This window comes from Mugil cephalus, chromosome 17 (genome assembly GCF_022458985.1).
Source record: "Mugil cephalus isolate CIBA_MC_2020 chromosome 17, CIBA_Mcephalus_1.1, whole genome shotgun sequence".
Lineage (NCBI taxonomy): Eukaryota > Metazoa > Chordata > Actinopteri > Mugiliformes > Mugilidae > Mugil > Mugil cephalus.
Window position 1 is genome coordinate 18209069 of NC_061786.1, and position 18478 is coordinate 18227546.

The 18478-nt window shown below is 40.3% G+C and overlaps 2 protein-coding genes across 4 annotated transcripts; one reads left to right on the forward strand and one right to left on the reverse strand.

The window, feature by feature from the left end:
• The first annotated feature begins 956 nt into the window (after positions 1 to 956).
• Positions 957 to 10851, forward strand: ahi1 (Abelson helper integration site 1). Of its 3 annotated transcripts, none has more exons than XM_047611723.1 (27): positions 957 to 1013; positions 1379 to 1457; positions 1705 to 1823; positions 2038 to 2615; positions 2731 to 2819; positions 2897 to 3083; positions 3306 to 3498; positions 3587 to 3682; positions 3770 to 3955; positions 4085 to 4237; positions 4999 to 5131; positions 5312 to 5435; positions 5686 to 5915; positions 6458 to 6567; positions 6685 to 6803; positions 6888 to 7018; positions 7123 to 7263; positions 7356 to 7549; positions 7659 to 7704; positions 7802 to 7854; positions 8350 to 8467; positions 8752 to 8810; positions 8886 to 8951; positions 9037 to 9199; positions 9658 to 9743; positions 10064 to 10152; positions 10319 to 10851. In XM_047611723.1, the coding sequence occupies exons 2-27, from the start codon at positions 1448 to 1450 to the stop codon at positions 10482 to 10484; spliced, it is 3639 nt and encodes a 1212-aa protein (XP_047467679.1). In that variant the 5' UTR covers positions 957 to 1013; positions 1379 to 1447; the 3' UTR covers positions 10485 to 10851. The 3 variants fall into 3 exon arrangements, with proteins under 3 accessions (XP_047467679.1, XP_047467681.1, XP_047467682.1); XM_047611725.1 differs by having other exon boundaries at positions 8752 to 8807; XM_047611726.1 differs by lacking the exon at positions 10064 to 10152 and having other exon boundaries at positions 10319 to 10499.
• slc18b1 (solute carrier family 18 member B1) lies at positions 10501 to 17226 on the reverse strand. Its single transcript, XM_047611727.1, has 14 exons — positions 16991 to 17226; positions 16716 to 16855; positions 15199 to 15294; positions 15043 to 15116; positions 14211 to 14358; positions 13894 to 14050; positions 13668 to 13804; positions 13486 to 13587; positions 13320 to 13411; positions 12171 to 12266; positions 12005 to 12079; positions 11833 to 11926; positions 11572 to 11621; positions 10501 to 11450 (listed from the first exon to the last, which is right to left on the reverse strand). The coding sequence occupies exons 1-14, from the start codon at positions 17019 to 17021 to the stop codon at positions 11408 to 11410; spliced, it is 1335 nt and encodes a 444-aa protein (XP_047467683.1). The 5' UTR covers positions 17022 to 17226; the 3' UTR covers positions 10501 to 11407.
• Positions 17227 to 18478: the final 1252 nt, after the last annotated feature.

Below are 18478 nucleotides of genomic sequence, written 5' to 3' on the forward strand. Positions count from 1 at the left end.
CAGTTAAAACGGACAACCTGCCTGGAATTTTTTCCTCGTGTTGTGTTTGCATTTGGACACTGCTGCTGTTGACAGATTTGTTTATTTTATTATTATTTTAATTTATTATCCTTTCTTGTTGTCATTGCAACGGTGTGTTGGAGAGGCCACATAATGTTTATCCTGTCCACTTCCTGGAAAAGGATGAAGAGAGTTGGCCTCCAGAGGCCTTTGTGCCTTTTTTCTGCAGCTTTATGAGCCTCAGACAGAGATAAGAGAACACACTCACAGGGAGGATGCAGATTAAAAAGATGATATATGGGCAGCTTGCTGATGGGAGCCAACTAAATTTCAAACAGGAAGAGCAGTAAACATACCCTTTAATAAGTGGCTAATAAACATCTTCCATCTGCTTTTATCAGATGTATTACACCTGCAGCTAATAGATCTTTTACATTTGCACCTCCTAAAGTTGCTTTAACTTTGTTCAAGTCAGATGGTCTGTGTTCATACTTTAGACTTTCAAGAAGAAGAAGAAACAACTCTGCATGCATTACATATGGAGTATTTTAGCTTCATAATGTTCACTTTTATTAATTTCCCATGTTTTGTTTGTAAATTAATTACTATGATACAATATATAGCATTATGTTTGTTTTTTAATTTAGTCATATATATTCTCCTTGGTATGGATTAATCCCCCCTTTATATCATACCATGTGTATATATTACATATTTTAAATTCTGTAAATTATATTTCAAACCTTGAAAGCTGGACATAAACTTTGAAACTTTCACAAAATTGAAATACTTTACCTTACTGATGGTACCGGCCCGGCGTGCTTACGTTCGAGGGGGTTTCGTTTACGTGATGACGTTTCAGCCGCTACTCAAATTTCATTGGTTTTATTAGTTGTTTGTGTTGGTACGTCAGGGATAAGATTGTCTCGCCCCGCCCCCACGTTCATCCTTGTTGACTTGGAAACCGTCGTAGCGTTGTTGAGGGAGTTGGAGGACAGCACAATCACTGCAGGGTAAATATATGTTGTTACCCTTCGCCAGCTCTGGTCCCGCTTTTTTAAAACACGTATTTTTGACGTTGCGTCATTTTTAAAGCTCAGTCTATTCAAAGTCTCAACTATTGCTGTAACCAACGTAGTAAATTAACAATGCCAGTAGCACTTAGCAAACTAGCCGCTAGAGTAGCTAACGTTACTTAGCATCGCTCGTATGTTGCTTTCTGACAGTATTTTTTGCATTAACTAAGCAGATAAGTTGTATTCCAAGTATGTTAAACAGCAATAAAACACTTATCTAAGCTAAAAAAAAAAATATATACGCTACTACATACCTTGTATTTTGTTGTGCAGCGTTCACATTGTCCTTTATATTTTTTTAGAATGAGAGCGTTTTCCCTTGGATTAATCTTCCTATGCATTCAGAATGAGAGATATTATAGTGCCTGAGAATGCCAGCAGGTAAGTTTTCTCTTGTTCACTCATCATTTCAATGGTTTTAATGTTAAGCTAATCAATCCGGAGCATGTTGATTGTGTTTGTGTGTATATAAACACACAAACAAACAGAATGTTTCGTTGTGAAATTTGGTGAAGCAGAAGTGAAATGGCAATACCCAAGCAAAGTACCTTGCAGCTGTACTAAATATGATGTTCTTGTGGACATCCCAAGTCTACTTTACTTGTTGTTAATAATGTAACTTTGAAAGGTGAGCGTGATGAGCGGGCAACGACCCGGGAAAAATTCAACGAAGTGTTGAAGAAATACACTGAATCGGAGAAGAAAAAGCCAAAGAAGAAAAAGCCTGAAACACAGGAGACCATTGTGGTATGTACATTCACTACGCTCATTGGTGGAATACATGACAGCTATATTTTCTAAGATCTTATTAGTTTTTTGTTGAGATGCTTCTAACTAAACACAGAACTTGTTTCATGCCCTTCTTTATCAGGCAATGCAGACCAGTTAATTATTTGAAATAACATTAACAACATGAAGTAAATGCTAATATTTGTCTATTCTCTGCTTTCCCTCTTTTTAGCTTCAGAATCTAAAAAAGAATCTCAACCTTGAGAAGGACACAGAAGATGATGAGACCATCCTCCAGAACACGTATGACCCTGAACAAGGCAGCCCTCGCTACACTAAGAATAAACGAAGAGAGAGGGAAATAGTAGAAAAGGTTAATGTCGACAACAGTAGAAACCAGGAGGAGATTAAAGCATCCAAAGCGAAGAGGAAGAGTAAGAGAGACCTTCCCTCCCTCCCGGTACCCGAGGACATCAGTTATATCGAGAAGGATGCAGATGCCTCTAAGTCTGAGATTACTTTAGACTCAGAGGATGCTGCTGATAGAAAGGGACCTAAACGGAAAAGTAAGAAGGAGAAGAGCAAAAGAGATGCAGAAGCTAAAACGGAGAGCCAGGTGGAGGACGCAGAAGATGAACTGTTGAATGAATACCAGCAGCAGATAGCACAGGAGGAGGAGAGGACTTCAAAGAAGACAAGGATCAAGGCAGAGGAAGAGAGCACCGTCTCACAAAATCTTACGTTGAATAATGATGTAGGGAAGAAGAAAAAGAAAAAGCTGAAATCTGTAGTCACAGAGTCAGATGCAGGGTGTGTATAACTTTTTAATGTCATATAGATGTACTTTGTATTTAAATCGCAATAAGGGAACAGTACAGTACAAGGTATGGAAGTAAAATTTTATTCAATCCCCCCCCCACACAAGGGATCAAGACGAAGTTACAAATCAGGATGCTGATGTGGAGAATGAAACACAACCAAAGGGAAGGAAGAAAAATAAGAAGAAAAAGCATGGTAAATGGGTCAATGTCAGGATTTGCAAAGTTCCACCTAAAAGTTGATTCATTCATGCTTTATTTTCTCATTTTCAGTTGTCAAAGATGACAGTGAAGCAGAGGCAGAGGCACCGCACAAACCAACGTTTGATGACAGCCTTGTGCTGGGAGTTTATATCCACAGGACAGACCGCCTCAAGACGGACATCATGATCTCTCACCCCATGGTGAAGATTCATGTCATAGATGAAAATACAGGGCAGTATGTGAAGAAAGAAGACTGGTGAGCATAGATGCTATCAGACTCTACATTAGCTCTGTTCAGTTCAGTGTTAATTTTAATTATATATGTACTCATACTATATACAATGACCATGAAGTTTAATCAAATCTAAATTGTGTTTTCACACATTTTTTTCTTTAGATACTTGTATGTAGTTGTAAGTATTTATGTAATTTCACAGATTCGCTGCAAAGTCAAATATGTCTCCTTTTTTTTCGATAGCCATCGGCCCGTCTCCTCATATTATGAGCAAGAGACAGTGGACCACATTCTCCCCATCATGACCCAACCCTTTGACTTCAAGAAGAACAAATCAATTATCCCAGAGTGGCAGGAACAGATCATCTTCAATGAACGCTTTGGTTATTTTGTTCAACAAACTGAAGACAGCCCCAGGGCCATACTCTTCTTTGAAGTAAGAGATATTTCATTAACTCATACAGTATTCACCCACTCTTAAACGTAGCACTTAGTAACTGTTTTCATTTCAATGTGTTGTACAGATCCTGGATTTTGTAACTATGGAAGAAGCAAGAGCCAATGTGGACGTCGACAAGCATGAGCGCGGATTCAGAAAGATTGCATGGGGATTTCTTAAGGTAATGCATTTGTTCTGATGATTTAGAAAGAGGAAGCTGTCTGTACTTGTTTTTTGTAACTCTTTGGTGTTTCCCTCCAATCTTTAGCTTGTTGGCACAAATGGCGTTCTGAATATAGATAGCAAACTTCGCCTCCAGCTCTTCTGCCCCCCACCTCGTGCAAAGAGGCAATCTAAAACAGTTGAAGTGGTTGAGTGGTGGAAGAAGCACCCAAGAACCAAATATGCATCAACGCTTTATGTTACAGTGAAAGGCCTTAAACTCCCTGAGCATGTAAGTGTAAAAAAAAGTCTCACATCTCCACATGGACACTTTATTAACACTATAGATAATATTGTTTCAGATACTCGTAAGTGGTGCTACTTTATATGTATTGTAGCTGAGCTGGTTTTTCTTCTGCAGGTGGACCCCAGCATGCGGTCTATGATGGCGTTGCAAGAGGAGAGAGGCAGCACCTCCTACAGTGAACTGCAGAACGAGGTCATCAAGAAAAGTTTGACACAGCCTCTAGACAGCAAGCCGCCAGTCTTGAGATGGAACAGGCTGCCTGGTCAGGTTAGTAGAAGTCCGACCATTTTTTAGCTTCCGTGCTTCGTAAGAGACAATATTCGCTACAGTCTAGTGAAGTGATTCTCAACCGGGGATCTGCAGACCCTTAGTGGTCTTTAGTGTAATTGCAAGGGGTCCGTGAAAGTAAAATGTCCTTTAAAAAGATCATATGACATTTACAGAAAAATAATTATTTTACTGTGTTTACTTTATGTGACTGAGACCTTTGTCTACCTAAACTACAGAGGGGAACAGGATTTTTTCTCTAATTACATCTGTTCCACATGTGTAATTTACCGTATCTTATTAAAATATCTTGCTCCCAGTTGCATTGTTCAAGGTTACTGCTTGATTCTCTTAATACAAACTTAACATGATCTGCATCCGTTTTAAATTGTAAGGCCCCTACTGTTTCAGTGAACATTTCTTAATAATGCTCTTATTGCGAAACAACAGCAGGAAGGTGTTAACTTGCATGTTCAGACTAGCACTTGAAATTAAGCTAAGCTCATTTTTCTACTCTGAGGATAGGGGGTGGTGCTCAGGGTAGATCAAAAAATATGCAGGGGGTCCAGGACCAATAAGTTACAAACAATTGGTCTAGTGCACAGAATTTGCTGTGACAAAAAAGATCTTTGAATATATCCCATACATAATCTGAGCTTTTTCTTGTACTGTTTTTTTGTAAAAAACTGATTGTTGCACTACAGTGGGTTAAATTAACTCAAAATATTTTGAAGGCCTTAATAGCATTTTTCCTGTTGCAGGTCTGCCGGATCCCTAACAAACCCATGCTGGCGTTCCGTGGGGGCCAGATGGGCTGCTTCACAGTGCTCTTCTCTCATGCCGGAACCATCCTGGCCGCTGCCTGTGCTGACAGAGATGCTTTCCCTGTTGTAGGTAAGCAACACCTCATCCGTGTTAAACTCGTCCCGCTTCTCCTTCGTCTCCTCAGCAATAATCTCCAGTTAATTAACCTGTTTGTACAACACAGTCACACACAGCTCTCTATCTCCACCTCTCCTCTATTCAAAAAAATCACATTGTTGAAAAAAATCCATTATTCATTTATTGTTTCAGTGTATGAGATTCCCTCTGGCAAGGTTTTGGCTGCATTCAGCGGTCATCTCAAAATAGTGTACGATCTCTGCTGGTCCAGAGACGATCGGAGCCTTTTGTCGGCCTCCTCTGATGGGACTGTCAGGTACGTTTAAGTCTGTGAAATAGCAGGATAAATACTGTACATTCACTGCCGCTCCTTGTGATTGTGTTGTTTTTTAGCACAACCTCTAGGGGGAGAAAGTGCTCCACATACTACGTGACCCATTGTGTCTCTCTGACACCAGTGACACAGCATATTTTAAGCCTTAGTGTTTGCCAGCGGCGATTGCCTGACACACATTTGTCATCATATAAAAAAAACAGTGTAAGCATTGTCAAATCTTCTCCCTCAGAGAGTGGAACGTGGAAAGTCTTCAGGGCACCGCCCAGAAGGTGCTCCCTCATCCGTGCTTTGTGTACTGCGCTCAGTACCATCCCACGGCCCAGAGCCTGGTGGTGACGGGCGGCTATGACAGTCTGGTGCGGGTGTGGAGATTGGATGTTGATGACATGAATGGCCAGCTGCTGCAGGAGTTTGAGGGTCACAGCAGCTTCATCAACACAATCTGTTTTGATTCTGAAGGTTAGTATGTTCAGTGTCATGTAAGCCTCATTATAAACTGGGAACCTGTCTATGATGTGTGCCTCTTTATCTGTACATGCTGAAATAAGAGTGCAGACTCGTAAAGAATGATGTCTCCTACAATAGTTTTTGTGCATTTTATTGTCTTTATAAGCTGCTCCTGGCCTTAGACGTCATTTATGTGGCCTACTAAAATGCATTTTGTTTAGATTTTAATATTCAGTTCATAGTCAGTCCAGGGGCAATGTACTTTAATTTATTTCAAAGCCTGATTTAGAAGCAGGGGAAGTGGGAAGCTGCTCTCTGTGTTTAGCATAAACAACAACCACAGAAATCCCCCTCCGCATTTCTTATGTGTAAGAGGTTCCTAAGAGTTATTAAAGTGGATTATAATTCATTTTTATATTGTTTCAGTTTGTTGTGAACTACTCGGTTGTGCTCTGTGTACAGAATGTGATGCTTGGCTTGTTTTTTATTGCGAAGAATATTACACTTGCCGTGTACGCCTTGTTATAGCTGTTGATTCTTTTATTTGGAACTAGGAAGGAGAATGTTCTCTGCAGACAACAAGGGCTTAATCATTGTGTGGAAAACTGCAGTGAGTGACAGCAGGCAGCGGCAGCCCCCGTGTCATCGCTGGTGTATAGAGAAGGTACGAGAGTTATTATAACACAGCGTCGACGTGTGAAATGGTGGTGTAATTAAATGTTTACGGAAAAACAATAATATTCTAATGTAATGTGATAATGCGTTGTTTGTCTCCTGAAAGAACATAGATGAGAGTGACCTCAGTGGCGTCCCCATCAACATGCTGCAGCTCCACCCGAACGGCCGCTGTCTGCTCATACACGCCAAGGACAGTGTCCTGAGGATGATGGACTTGAGGATGTAAGTAACATGAAAATCTGAAGTGATTCACATATAATGAAGGAGAATATTATAAATGCTGTGTGTAATATCCCTTCTTTGAAGTCTGGCTGTGAAGAAGTACACGGGAGCCACCAACTACAGAGAGAGGATTTATAGCACTTTCACGCCATGCGGGAACTTCATCTTTTCTGGCAGCGAGGACGGATTGGCGTATGTCTGGAACACTGACACAGGTGAGGATCACATTTTCTTCCTGTACTTAAGAATCCATTCTAAGAAGTAGTCTACATTGTGACTCCAACTGCTTCTCTCTCTCTTTTTTTTTTTTTTTACCCAGGTGACCAAGTTGCAGTGTACTCTGAGCTTTGTTACCCCACCACTCTCCACGGTGTCACGTTCCACCCTCACGAGGACATGGTAGCTTTCTGTGCCTTCGGTCAGAGCCAGCCCGTCCACGTGTACCTGTACGATCGCAAAGGTTTGTTTCACCGGAGCGATTGAGTTTGTCTTCAGTGTCGTGCAGTACTGACAATACACCGGACTACAACTGCGTTTTACTTTTGCGTACAGTTTCCCAGATGGAGGCGCACAGTATCAAAGCCGCGAGCAGATTGAGTTCTGCAGACGCCAAACTCAGCAGGAGCACATCTGTCCCCCCAGCTGTGCAGGACACATCTGCTTCATTACCCATGGACCAGTTTGCTCAAGCGACAAGACTCGCAATAAAGATGCAGTGTGTCAAGGAACAACTGAATTCAGTTCTTGTAAATGCTTTTCCTGCATTACTCTGAAACATACTTGACGAACTGCTGTTTCTCATCATTATTATTACGCCCTGAAAGATATACAGTGAACTTTTCACTTTATTTTTAGGACACACATCAAAGATCTTCAGCTTCTGGATTTATTTATGAACAAGGTGCAGTAAGATACAGTATCTTTTACTGAGTTCTGTTTGGATTGTTTCGTCTCTTCATTTACGTGGAGAAATTTCCGTTTCATGTTTCTTTCTGCAGACAAAGTGAGCATTACTCACACGAGGAGGACCTTCTCATCAGATGCTGGCCCGGTGAGTTTTTGAGCTGTACTCAGTTTATTGACTTTGCGCATATTTCTACATAAGCTCTGATCTTTGTCCTTAGTCTTTGTGTGAACCAGCTTGCCTTAAAGGTGGAGCTGTCAGGTCAGAGTAAGACTGTTGAGACTTGAACAGCCAAACAAACACTCCTCCCTTAAGTGCTCAGTCAGAAGCTCTGCCCCCGAATTCCTGTCAGCAGCAAATAAAGTGTCAAGCATTGTAGTGGGATAGGAAAAATGCTATTGCAAAGCTAACATGCGGAGAGGACAATGTGTTTTTCCAGAGCTAACCAGCAATACCTTCAAATATCCTGCAGCCACAGCATATCTAACTTCTATGTGTACATAATGACTAATGTTATTATACGTATCTGCTTCTTTGAGTTCTGCATGCTAGATTTGACCAGATGATCTCCTTTCACTCACATTGACCCCTTTCCCCATCTCCAATAAATCGTGCTCTTTTATTTATTTATTTATTTTCCAGATGGGATTAAACGCCTCACTGCCACCTCCGTCTCTCCTGTCGCCGCACTCCAAGCTGCAGCTCTCTGGCCCTACGGCGGAGCAGCTTATCTCCCAGACAGCTCTGAGCACTCAAAGCCGTGAGTGGCCTGTTCAGTTAATCACACAGTTATTTGTCTTTAACCAATGAACGGCTCCGTGGAGCCATTCCTGTGTGTAATTTGAGGCCAAAATGCTTCTGAGGATTAAAGCTGCGCTCGAGCTGTTTCCAGCATTGTAGTTTAGAGATGTACACGGTGCAGAGAGACACAGACGGGCCACTTGTAATTTTCACCTGTGTTCGTAAGTGTTGACTGTAAAACAGCTGATCAGAATTGTGTTGACTGGGGAAATATTTATGTGTCGCGCTTCATTTGTCTTTCAGGTGGCTTCAGTCCAGTCGGTCAGCGTCTAAAAGGAGCGTCATCTTTCAGGCTACAGGTTGTAAGTCAGATGAGCTCACCTCACTGTTTATCCAACTACAGCCGGGCTTCTAATGTTTTTATTTCCTCCCATCAGAGCCTTCCCGACCACATCTCTTCAAGTGTACATGTTGAAACTGAGTCTTCTCCCATTCAGCAAGTAGTAAGTATTCACTGTAGCTTTGAGCTCGACCTCAGCTCCCCTTTATGTCCTACTCAACCGCCCCACCCTTCTGTGCCTCTCCCAGGTTGTTTCCCTTTATGACTACAAAGCAAATCGATCCGATGAACTGACGATACGCCGTGGAGATGTCATCCAAGTTCTGTACAAAGACAATGACAACTGGTGGTTTGGGCGCCTGGTCAACGGGCAACAGGGATATTTTCTTGCTTCTTATGTAGCAGATCAAAGTAAGTGGACTCTATATTTTTTATGGTAAATGTAGGATAATTTATGTAGGCCAGTGGTTATCAACCTTTTTGGGGTCCTGGACCCTCAGCATATTTTTGATCTACAATGAGGACCCGCTCTATCCTCAGAGTAGATCAGAGATGAGCTTGGCTTAATTTCAAGTGCTAACGTGAACATTGCAAGTTAATGAGTTTCCCACAACACCTTGTTTCACAATAAGAGCACTATTGAGATATGAATGAATGGTGTATGTCCAGTGCTGAAACAGTAGGAACCTCATAATTTGAAATGGGTGCAGATCACGTTAAGTTTGTATTAACAGCGTCATGCAGAAACTTTGAACAATGCAACCAGGAGTGAAATCTCTTTATAAAAAGTGACTTACACATGTGAAATAGATGTAATTAGAGAATCACTGGCGTAGACCACCTAAATCAGAGCGTTGTTATTGTTGTAGGAGATCTGAATGAAGAGCTGACTCAGTCCACAGAAGCACACGCAGCATTGTCTGAGGGGACTATGGAGAGGTCAACGCCGACCAGGGTAAGAAGAGAGAATATGTCTGTCCCTGTTTTGGATCATTTTTCATCAACGAACTCTACAGGCTAATAGGTGAATGTGGCTGTAGCTGGGTTAAACATTTCTGTGGTGTGCAAAATGCTTCTCTTCTTATGTGCAGAAAGTAGCAATAGTTTTATGACGATTCATGAGTAACATTTAGCCTAAATTGTGAGTAGAACTGATAGAAGCAAAAAGATGTTTGAGTCTTCTCTCTTTGGTATCTTTATGGTTCTTCTACCGGTAACTGTCTTTCCTGTTCCTTTCCTGGTGGTTGTCATTTATTTTTACTTCATACTTCCAAGGTATCTGCTGCAATTAGTTCTTCTGGGGAACTTAGGTTTCTTTCTGAGCCGACCCTCTCTGACACCGAACCCGAACTGACCGATGCCAAGTAAGTGGGTCGTTCTGCTCGGGTCCTCCTAACCACACGGTGCATGGTTACTCTAAACTGCTCAACACTTAAGGTTTCTCTTTAGTGGAAGCAAAACAACACAATGTCAAAGTTTAGAAATAAGGAATGCTGATTGTGAAACGTGTTGTTTTTTTTTATTTCACAGAACTAGAAGGAAAAAGAAGATGAAAAAGCCGGGAGTCCCTGCAGCTTCGTCTTCAGATGCAGATACTTCGGGGTCGACCAGCAGGAGAAGAGGCAGATCAACAGACAGGCCTCTACCAAAGAGGCCGACTGGCAGGACTAACAGTGCCTTTGAGCCTGATACATAAACTCACGGACACATACTCAGATTTTCAGTGTGCTTTTTATCTTTATTCTCTTTATCACTGCAGTTTTCATATATTTTTATTTTAGGGCAGTAGGTGTGTTTATACAAAGCAGAATGAATCAGTCAATTGTTAAATTTGTCTATAAAAAAAACCTTTTTGAGATTTGTACCATGCTGGTTAACTATTTTTGTATATTTTTCTGCTGAAAGTAATTTATCTACGTATACAAATTCATGTAACAATGTTGCTGATGATGTAGGACACAAAGTGTCTGTAATATTATAGCTCTAATTTTTTAGCCTGTAAGAGATTTACAAAGTTTGTATCTGCCGTTTCTTCGCAGCATTAAAACATCAGGTATTCAAAATATTAATGTCAAATTGTTTATTTCTATAAAAACAAAATATTATAAGGCACAGTTTTTGAGTAGTTTGAGTTGTGTGTGAGGCTGTGACCTGTAAAATGTAACTTTCCAAACACAGAACCGTTTTCTTCCCGTGAATGTGGTCAGCAGATCTTGACGCAGGTCACTCCAAAGCCACGGCATGTGACAGAAAACTAAGATCATTAAGAGAAAAGAGCTTCCGAACAAAAGGCACATTTAGTTTCTGGTCCGGACTAGCTTGTAAACGTCCAGTCTTAAAGTCAGTACATTTGTACCGTTTAGTTTTTCTCAGGAAATACCCAATAAAAGCAAATACATTTAATCATTTCATAAGAATACAACTATATTAGAATCTGAACCGTCTCCCATTCATCAAGTAAGTATTACAATCCCTGAATTACAAAAAAATATATATATATAATTTAAGAGTTAAAGAGCAGTTAATAACAGTAATAAAATAGTTGAAGGCAGAAGCCGACGAGCTACTGAAATATTAAGATCATGTTCCATTTAGTAAAACGTCCTGAAGCTGAGGCCTTCACTCGTTCAGGAGAGGAGTGTCTTCTTCTGTTTGTGGAACGCTGAAATTCAAGTGAAAGTGTTACACTGCACCATGTCTAGATTCCATGTACAATACTTAATGTAGTAAATATGAGTCACTCATATATATGATAAAAGTCGTTAATTGAGGATAATGATTACCTTTGCTGTCGTGGCCGTTGACACACAGAATGCACAGAGAGGAGAAAGGCCTGAGGACAGAGCGCCCGAGAAGCATGAAGACGTCTTTTTTAGTGCATCAAAGTACAAATTCACAACAAATGCCACTCAAGTACATAAGCCTTATGAACAATGCGATCATTTATAGACCTAAAGATCATGTGAAACTATTGTTCCTCACATGCGTGAGTCATTTATTCTTTATTATGTGGTCATAAACCTTCACAAGAAGGCCGTACTTACAGCCAATAACGCCAGGCCTCCTTGGACTGCAGCCGCCCACTCAAAGCTCAGATGTTGCGTGATAAGGCCGCCCACTATCGGGCCATAAAACATCCTATAAGAAGAAAATGTCCGCATTAAAATCCCAACATTAAAAACAAAACCAGGGTGTATAATTTCCTCTAGGTCTTACCCTAAAGACCACACTGCACCAAACAGCCCAGACACCATCCCCAGAGTGCTCAGCCCCTCTTCAAATCCCTGTTCGCTGCAAACAATGTAGAATACGTGTGTTGTGTTCACCTTGTAAAGCCATGAATGCGGGTCACGAATGTAGAACAACATGCGAAGCCACTCACTATGCACATGTGATGATCTCAGGGAACGTGGGGATTGCAGTCATGCCCAGAGAAAACCCAATTAGGCCGAGCATGACGACCAGCAACCACAGCTGACTGCACACGCAAAGAAAAAAAAAATGTAATTATGTAAATACACTGTAGTGCACTTTTATTATTTGCAAAGTTAAATAAACATTAAGAGGGAATGGTAAAGAAAAGAACAACCAACAATAAAAATATGTATTCACCAATGTGTGTTACATTGTTCAGTATTGCAATGACAACATGACTTATGATACTAAAGATACGCAAAGTATATTTTTTGTGATCCTTTGTTGATCGTTCACAGGGAAATTTGCTCTCTACATCCAATCCATCCATTCGTACCCATGACCTTATTGAGGAGGTGTTCCCACATCTTTCAGGAATTGTGCTACCTAGCCCTAGCCTCGCCATCTTGGTTTGTTTTGCGATTCATTTTCCTGTATTAAAATGAAACTTGTGGTTGTGTGTGGTTACTAGAGCCTAAGTCATGCACATAAAATTTGAATGGGTTGTAAGAACACTGTTGCTAGGCAACCGTTGGTATGTAGTATAGCAAGCTAACTACTGGGTAGCATAATGTAAGAAATGGTAAAGGCACAGTGATGGTGTTGGGAATATCAATTCTCCAGTCATCCAATTTTCCTCAATAAAATTATGAAAAAGTTACAAATAAAACTCCATATGCCTAAATTACAATATACGAACCTACTTATCCATGTCCGCCATTTTTGAAAACGGTAGCAAACACATTGCAACTATCTTTGTGAACGTGGCATAAAATGCATGGTACTGTCAGGTTTGTCCGGGTTTGCATTATGACAACAATGATTTGTTTGTTAACGCGTGCACTAACCAAAGTGCAAAATCAACAATTTATCGGTTGATCCAGTCTCATGTGGGGGACTATTTCTTGGCGAGGTTTTGCCCAGGGAACAAGGTTTTGGAGGGGTGGTAGAGCTGTTACCTCTGGATAGAGCTAGGCTAGCTGTATTAGCCTTAATACTAAGCCAAGGGAAGGCTTCAGCTATTATTAGCTAGATTAGATAGCGGTATCTCTCTTCTCATGTGACTCTTAGAAATACACCATTCTTTTAACATCGAGCACCTGAAGCAAACACTTACTGGGGGATGTAGAGGAAAGGGGCGGGACCAAGCAGACAGAAACCAACGGCTGTGACTATGCTTCCTATTACCACGAACATAATCCTCGTAGCCTGGCGAGCAGAGAATTTTAAAGTTAAAAAAACAATGTCACACATTCGATCATTTCGGTTGCTTTAATACTCACAGGATACTTATCTGTGAAATAACCCATCAGAGGCGACGCCAGACAATACGGCAACGACAAACCGAGCATGATGAGTCCAACGTAGCCAGATGTGAGGTTAAACTGAGTCCAACACAGAGACAAAAATCTCAATCACAAGTTGAACAAAAATGTATAGTTGTTATCATAACAGAGGGCGTTACCTTCTCAATGGCAAACAGGGACAATGTGGCGTCCAAGAACCCCAGACCTGCACTCAAAGTGAATATCACATAGCAGATCAGGACTATTTTGACTTGGCTGAGAAGCCGGAAGAACGAATCCTTCGACGGATCTGCCTCTGAATGGAGGGAAGCACGAAATGCAGCTCAGTTATAATTTAAGAAAACATAAAAAAAAATGTGCAGTGATCGATCTCCGAACTGTTACCTATCGATGGAAGGACGTAAAAGTTGAATGGGACCATAAGCAACAGCAAACATCCAAGAAGCATAAAGGGGACTTCGTATCCAAAAGACTGGTAGAACCACCCACCCACCGGAGGCCCCAGTATAAGGCCGAGCCCTGTGAAGATCTCCAAACTACCCTAAAAAACAGAAATATTAAAATACCGATAAGCATACAGGCTGATTATTTCTCATGCTGCTGGGAGACACATAACGACTCAAACTATAAGGGTTTTTTTTTGTTTTCTCGTGATTCTGTCAAAACAACAAGCCAGACAGACAAGGGTTGTCTGCTCTCACCAAAACAGTCGCCACATTGTCTGGGAATATTTTTGCTGTCAGGGCAAAAGAGGAGGTCATCGCACCGGCAAAGCCTACAGCGTCGATGGACCGCACTATAAAGCACAGGGTAATGAACACGGGGCCTTCGGGGACCCGATCGAGTAATCTGCAATGAAACATAGAGGAGGTATTGTAAATATACAGGGGTTCACAGAAGTGCAGGCTGACCGAATAACCTGTTACCTAAGTGGTCATTTATTACACCAGAATCCAAAATCACAAATCTTTACAACTGTATGTTTATTTCTTCAAAAACTGTAGTTTTGGCAAAAAAAAGCTTTATTCAAACCAGGGTAAGCAGTGCATTTGTAAGGGACTATTTTCAGCAGCGGATTAATACACAAGTGAGTATTTAAAGCAGTGCATCTCATTAAAAGTCAGCCAGTACAAGCCTGTGACTAGTGTATGTAGTTAAAATGTATACAGAACTCTGGATGACAACGAAGCTGATGAAATTCTGGATGAAAACAAAAAATCAAGAGTTTTATCCTGTTCAACAACGTAAACATTGAGGAATTTGACATTTTTCAGTCACTATTCTTATAATAAGAATAACGTCAGCACCTCTGGGTCTAGATAGAATCCTTAAAGTGAGGGATGTTCGGAGGCGTGTGGCTGGGTTGACATTCTAAATAACATCGGCCCTGTGCTCCTCCCCAACATGGCGACAGCCAAATGACAAACTTAAGGCTCCGTTCAAGGCTTGTACAAAACATTCAACCATCAGTGTCTGTGATACGTTTCTGTGACCACTGTTATCATCGATATGACACATGAAACCAACACTTACCCAAAAAGAATGGTGCAGCCTGACGACACAAAAAGTCCAGTGATTAGCATGAACTTTGCACCAATTTGCACAATCTGGCAAAAAAGAAACACAATAAGAGCCGGTTAGACTAGTGAAGAAAATCACACTAACATACTGCGAAGGAATATCACTTACATATTTTCCCAGCACCAATGAACCAATTAAATTGCAGACAGCATAGCTGCCAAATATGAGACCAATCATCGTCTGACTGGCTCCTTTCTTTACAGCCTGTGAAGGACACATGTATAAATCATAAGAGAACAGAAGCAAAACAATGAAACAGATAATGAAACGTAAGGTAAAGAGAATAATGGTTAAGCCTAATGGCGTCTTCACATCTCATGACATCATGACATCAGCCAGGCCTGGCCGTTACTCTGTATGGACTGAATCATCACAAAAGAACTACTCATTAATCGGCCTTCGCGTGGGTTTAGCACATGATTACCCATTCATTCCCTGGAGGAAACTCTACTACTAACTTTTTAAAGGGGGCTCAGGATGGTTGTTTCATTCGTGAACTGTACAGTGACACAAGCGTACAAATGAGCTTTACAAATGATGGGCATCTGTTAACATTTTTTCTCCTCAAAACCATGGTTGGCATTTCATTATAGTTAATGTACTCAACCACTCATCTGACTGCGAGAATTATGTTTTCATTACGTATTGTCCTTCAGGCATGAGGATCACTATCTACCTTAGTAGAGCGTACACACACTTCTTTTAACCTTCTTTTACACCAATCAGGCATAACATTATGTCCTAATTTTGTCACGAATCAGTTGTGACTCATCACAAGAGATATATAGGTTGAAGGGAGGGGGCTTCTGTGGATCATCCCACAGATTCTTGATCAGTTAGGGTTCTAGTGAACTTGGATGCCAAGTCAACACCTTGTGCTGTTCTTCATGTTTTTTAGAGTTGTTCATAAACCAGTGAAGAGTGGCAATGCTATGCGGTTGGGGTGCTTGGTCTGGTCTAGGAGGGTTGTGTATGAATGGCAGGTCCAAACGTTTCCCAGATGGTCATTGTTATTTACTTCTCCTGTGAGTGGTTTAAATGTTGTGGCTGACTGGTGTGTATACATGAATGGGAAAGATTACCATATAAATGTCAGTATTAACGTAAGCTGCATTGGTAAATTATCATCAACCTTTAAAGTTAGGCCATGTAACTTCTGCTGCTGCTGTTGCATTTAGCACTTTTCTATTTTTATTTCAGCACAATACAGAAAACGTAAATGGATTAACTCTATTCACGTCAACTTGGGGGAAAGATTTTGCCTCTGGACATAATTATATCAACAATTACACTTTTTCTTTATTTAAAAAGAACTTTTTGAGTCGTTGAGCACTATCCTATAAAGCACGACAATGCACATGGTTTAACTCTATTTGGCTTAACTTGCTTATCTGATTTGGTCCTTTGTCAAAATCGTGTCAGTTTGAAAATAGAAAAAAATGCAAAAAAAATGTGTCACACTAAGTGCAGTGGATTGTAAAAGGATGTGGTTTGTTCTTTTTAATTTCAACCTTTAATTCATAACAGGAAGAGTGCAGAAAAGCAAAAGAACTTTATTAGCCACGATCCCTAACCTCATGTATATTAATCGTGTGATCTGAACCCCATGATGTCCTTGAGCTTACCTCTGTGGGGAAAAATGGGCCCAATATTGAATAGCAAATCATAGAACTGAAGTTGACGGAAGCCATTGATATTAAGGTGAGAGTCTGTTTTCTTGTCATCCTCGGTGGAGGAGTGTTTGATTCAGCTGGAGCGATGTCATCTGATATGAAAATGGGAATTAAAGGAAAAAGAAGAAAGAAAGAAACACAAAAACATCGATAATGAGATCTGATTTGAAAATAAAATAATTAATAATGAATTTAACAGTCAATTTAAATGTTCCAATCTCGTTTACCTCCGGGTTGAACATCAGATTGTTGGTCCATTTTCCTTTTAATCTTCGGGATTCGCGTCCTGATGTTTACGTGAGAAATGAAGGCGGTGACATAACGAGTAAATAAACACGGGAGAAGAGCAGGAATCCTGAAAACAACGACCGATAGACAGATCGACAGCTCCTATGCACTCCAGATTACCCAGTGTTCAACACAATGTGAGAATTTCCTCCATGAAGTTTCCTTCAAACTTCATGTCAACACAGGAACGGAATCTCCGTTTAGAAAATAAAAGCCCACTTCCGGTGGCGGTGTGTCATGATCATAACAATTGAACAATATTGAAAATATTTAATAAATCTAAATAAATTAATTTAAAAAAAAAACGATCTAGTTTATAATGGTTATTTCCCACAGCAACAACCGATTGATCTGAATCTAAACTGCATGATTATTAGGGTTAGGATTAGTAGTAGTGTAGCTTTCTAAGTTATTAAAAGTTTTGAACAAATTTTCCCAATTGTTTTTAACCCTTTAAAGCCTGAACATATCGCTGGTGATATGTTAATGCGCGCAGTATTTGAATTACCATAACTCACAGTGGTTTGCCTATTGACAAAATTCAAAGTGTGGCTGAACACTGAGAGTTGTGCTTTAGTGTGGAAGACCTCTCGACCTCTTGACATCTCAAACAAATTCCTGCAAACAACTCCCTCTTCCAGCGATGCATCATCATTACTGTAATGGCAGCTTTTTAAGTTTCCAGAAAACGCAACTTCCCAGTGTCCAACCACACCTTGAATTTTGTTATGGCAATTCAAACTAACAAAAGTGTACAACATATGAGACAAACGTTTATTTGGATAAACATTCCTGATCACATTCATATGTTGATTCAGCAACCATTGGATGTATCATTATCTGGGTCTTATTACTGTAATATTTTAAAATAACTTGTATTTTATGCAGTATAAACACTGATTATAAACTAACACTGTCTTAAAGGTACACATTATACCATATATATTTTATATATGCAATATATATAAGTAAGTTTAAATAAGCAAGTGGATCTCAACAATAACAAAAGTCTGGGCCCTGTAGAATCGAGCCTGTTTGCATCGTCGGTGCTCATTCCTTCCCTAAGGGCTGAAAGAACTTTAGTCACCTCTTCAGACTGCACAGCTACATTTCTTTACTGTATAAGTCATGGGTTTTGTTAAGAATTTTGTAATTGAGGGATTTTTACAGAAAAAGCTCAACCCAAATTGCATAATAGACCTCTAACCTCATCTACTGTGAGCCTTTTTGATTTCATGTCATTTGGCTGTACTGATGTACTGATAAAAACATTAAAACAAACATCTACAACATGTCTTTCCTGGTACTCCATATCTCTGCCTGCCGTCAATCCAACTCACCCAAAATAATTTGAACCTATTTCAAAAGTTGAAATCTCCAAAATTTTCTAAACTGCTTCTTTTGTTGTTGGTGGCTAAGCTTCAAAA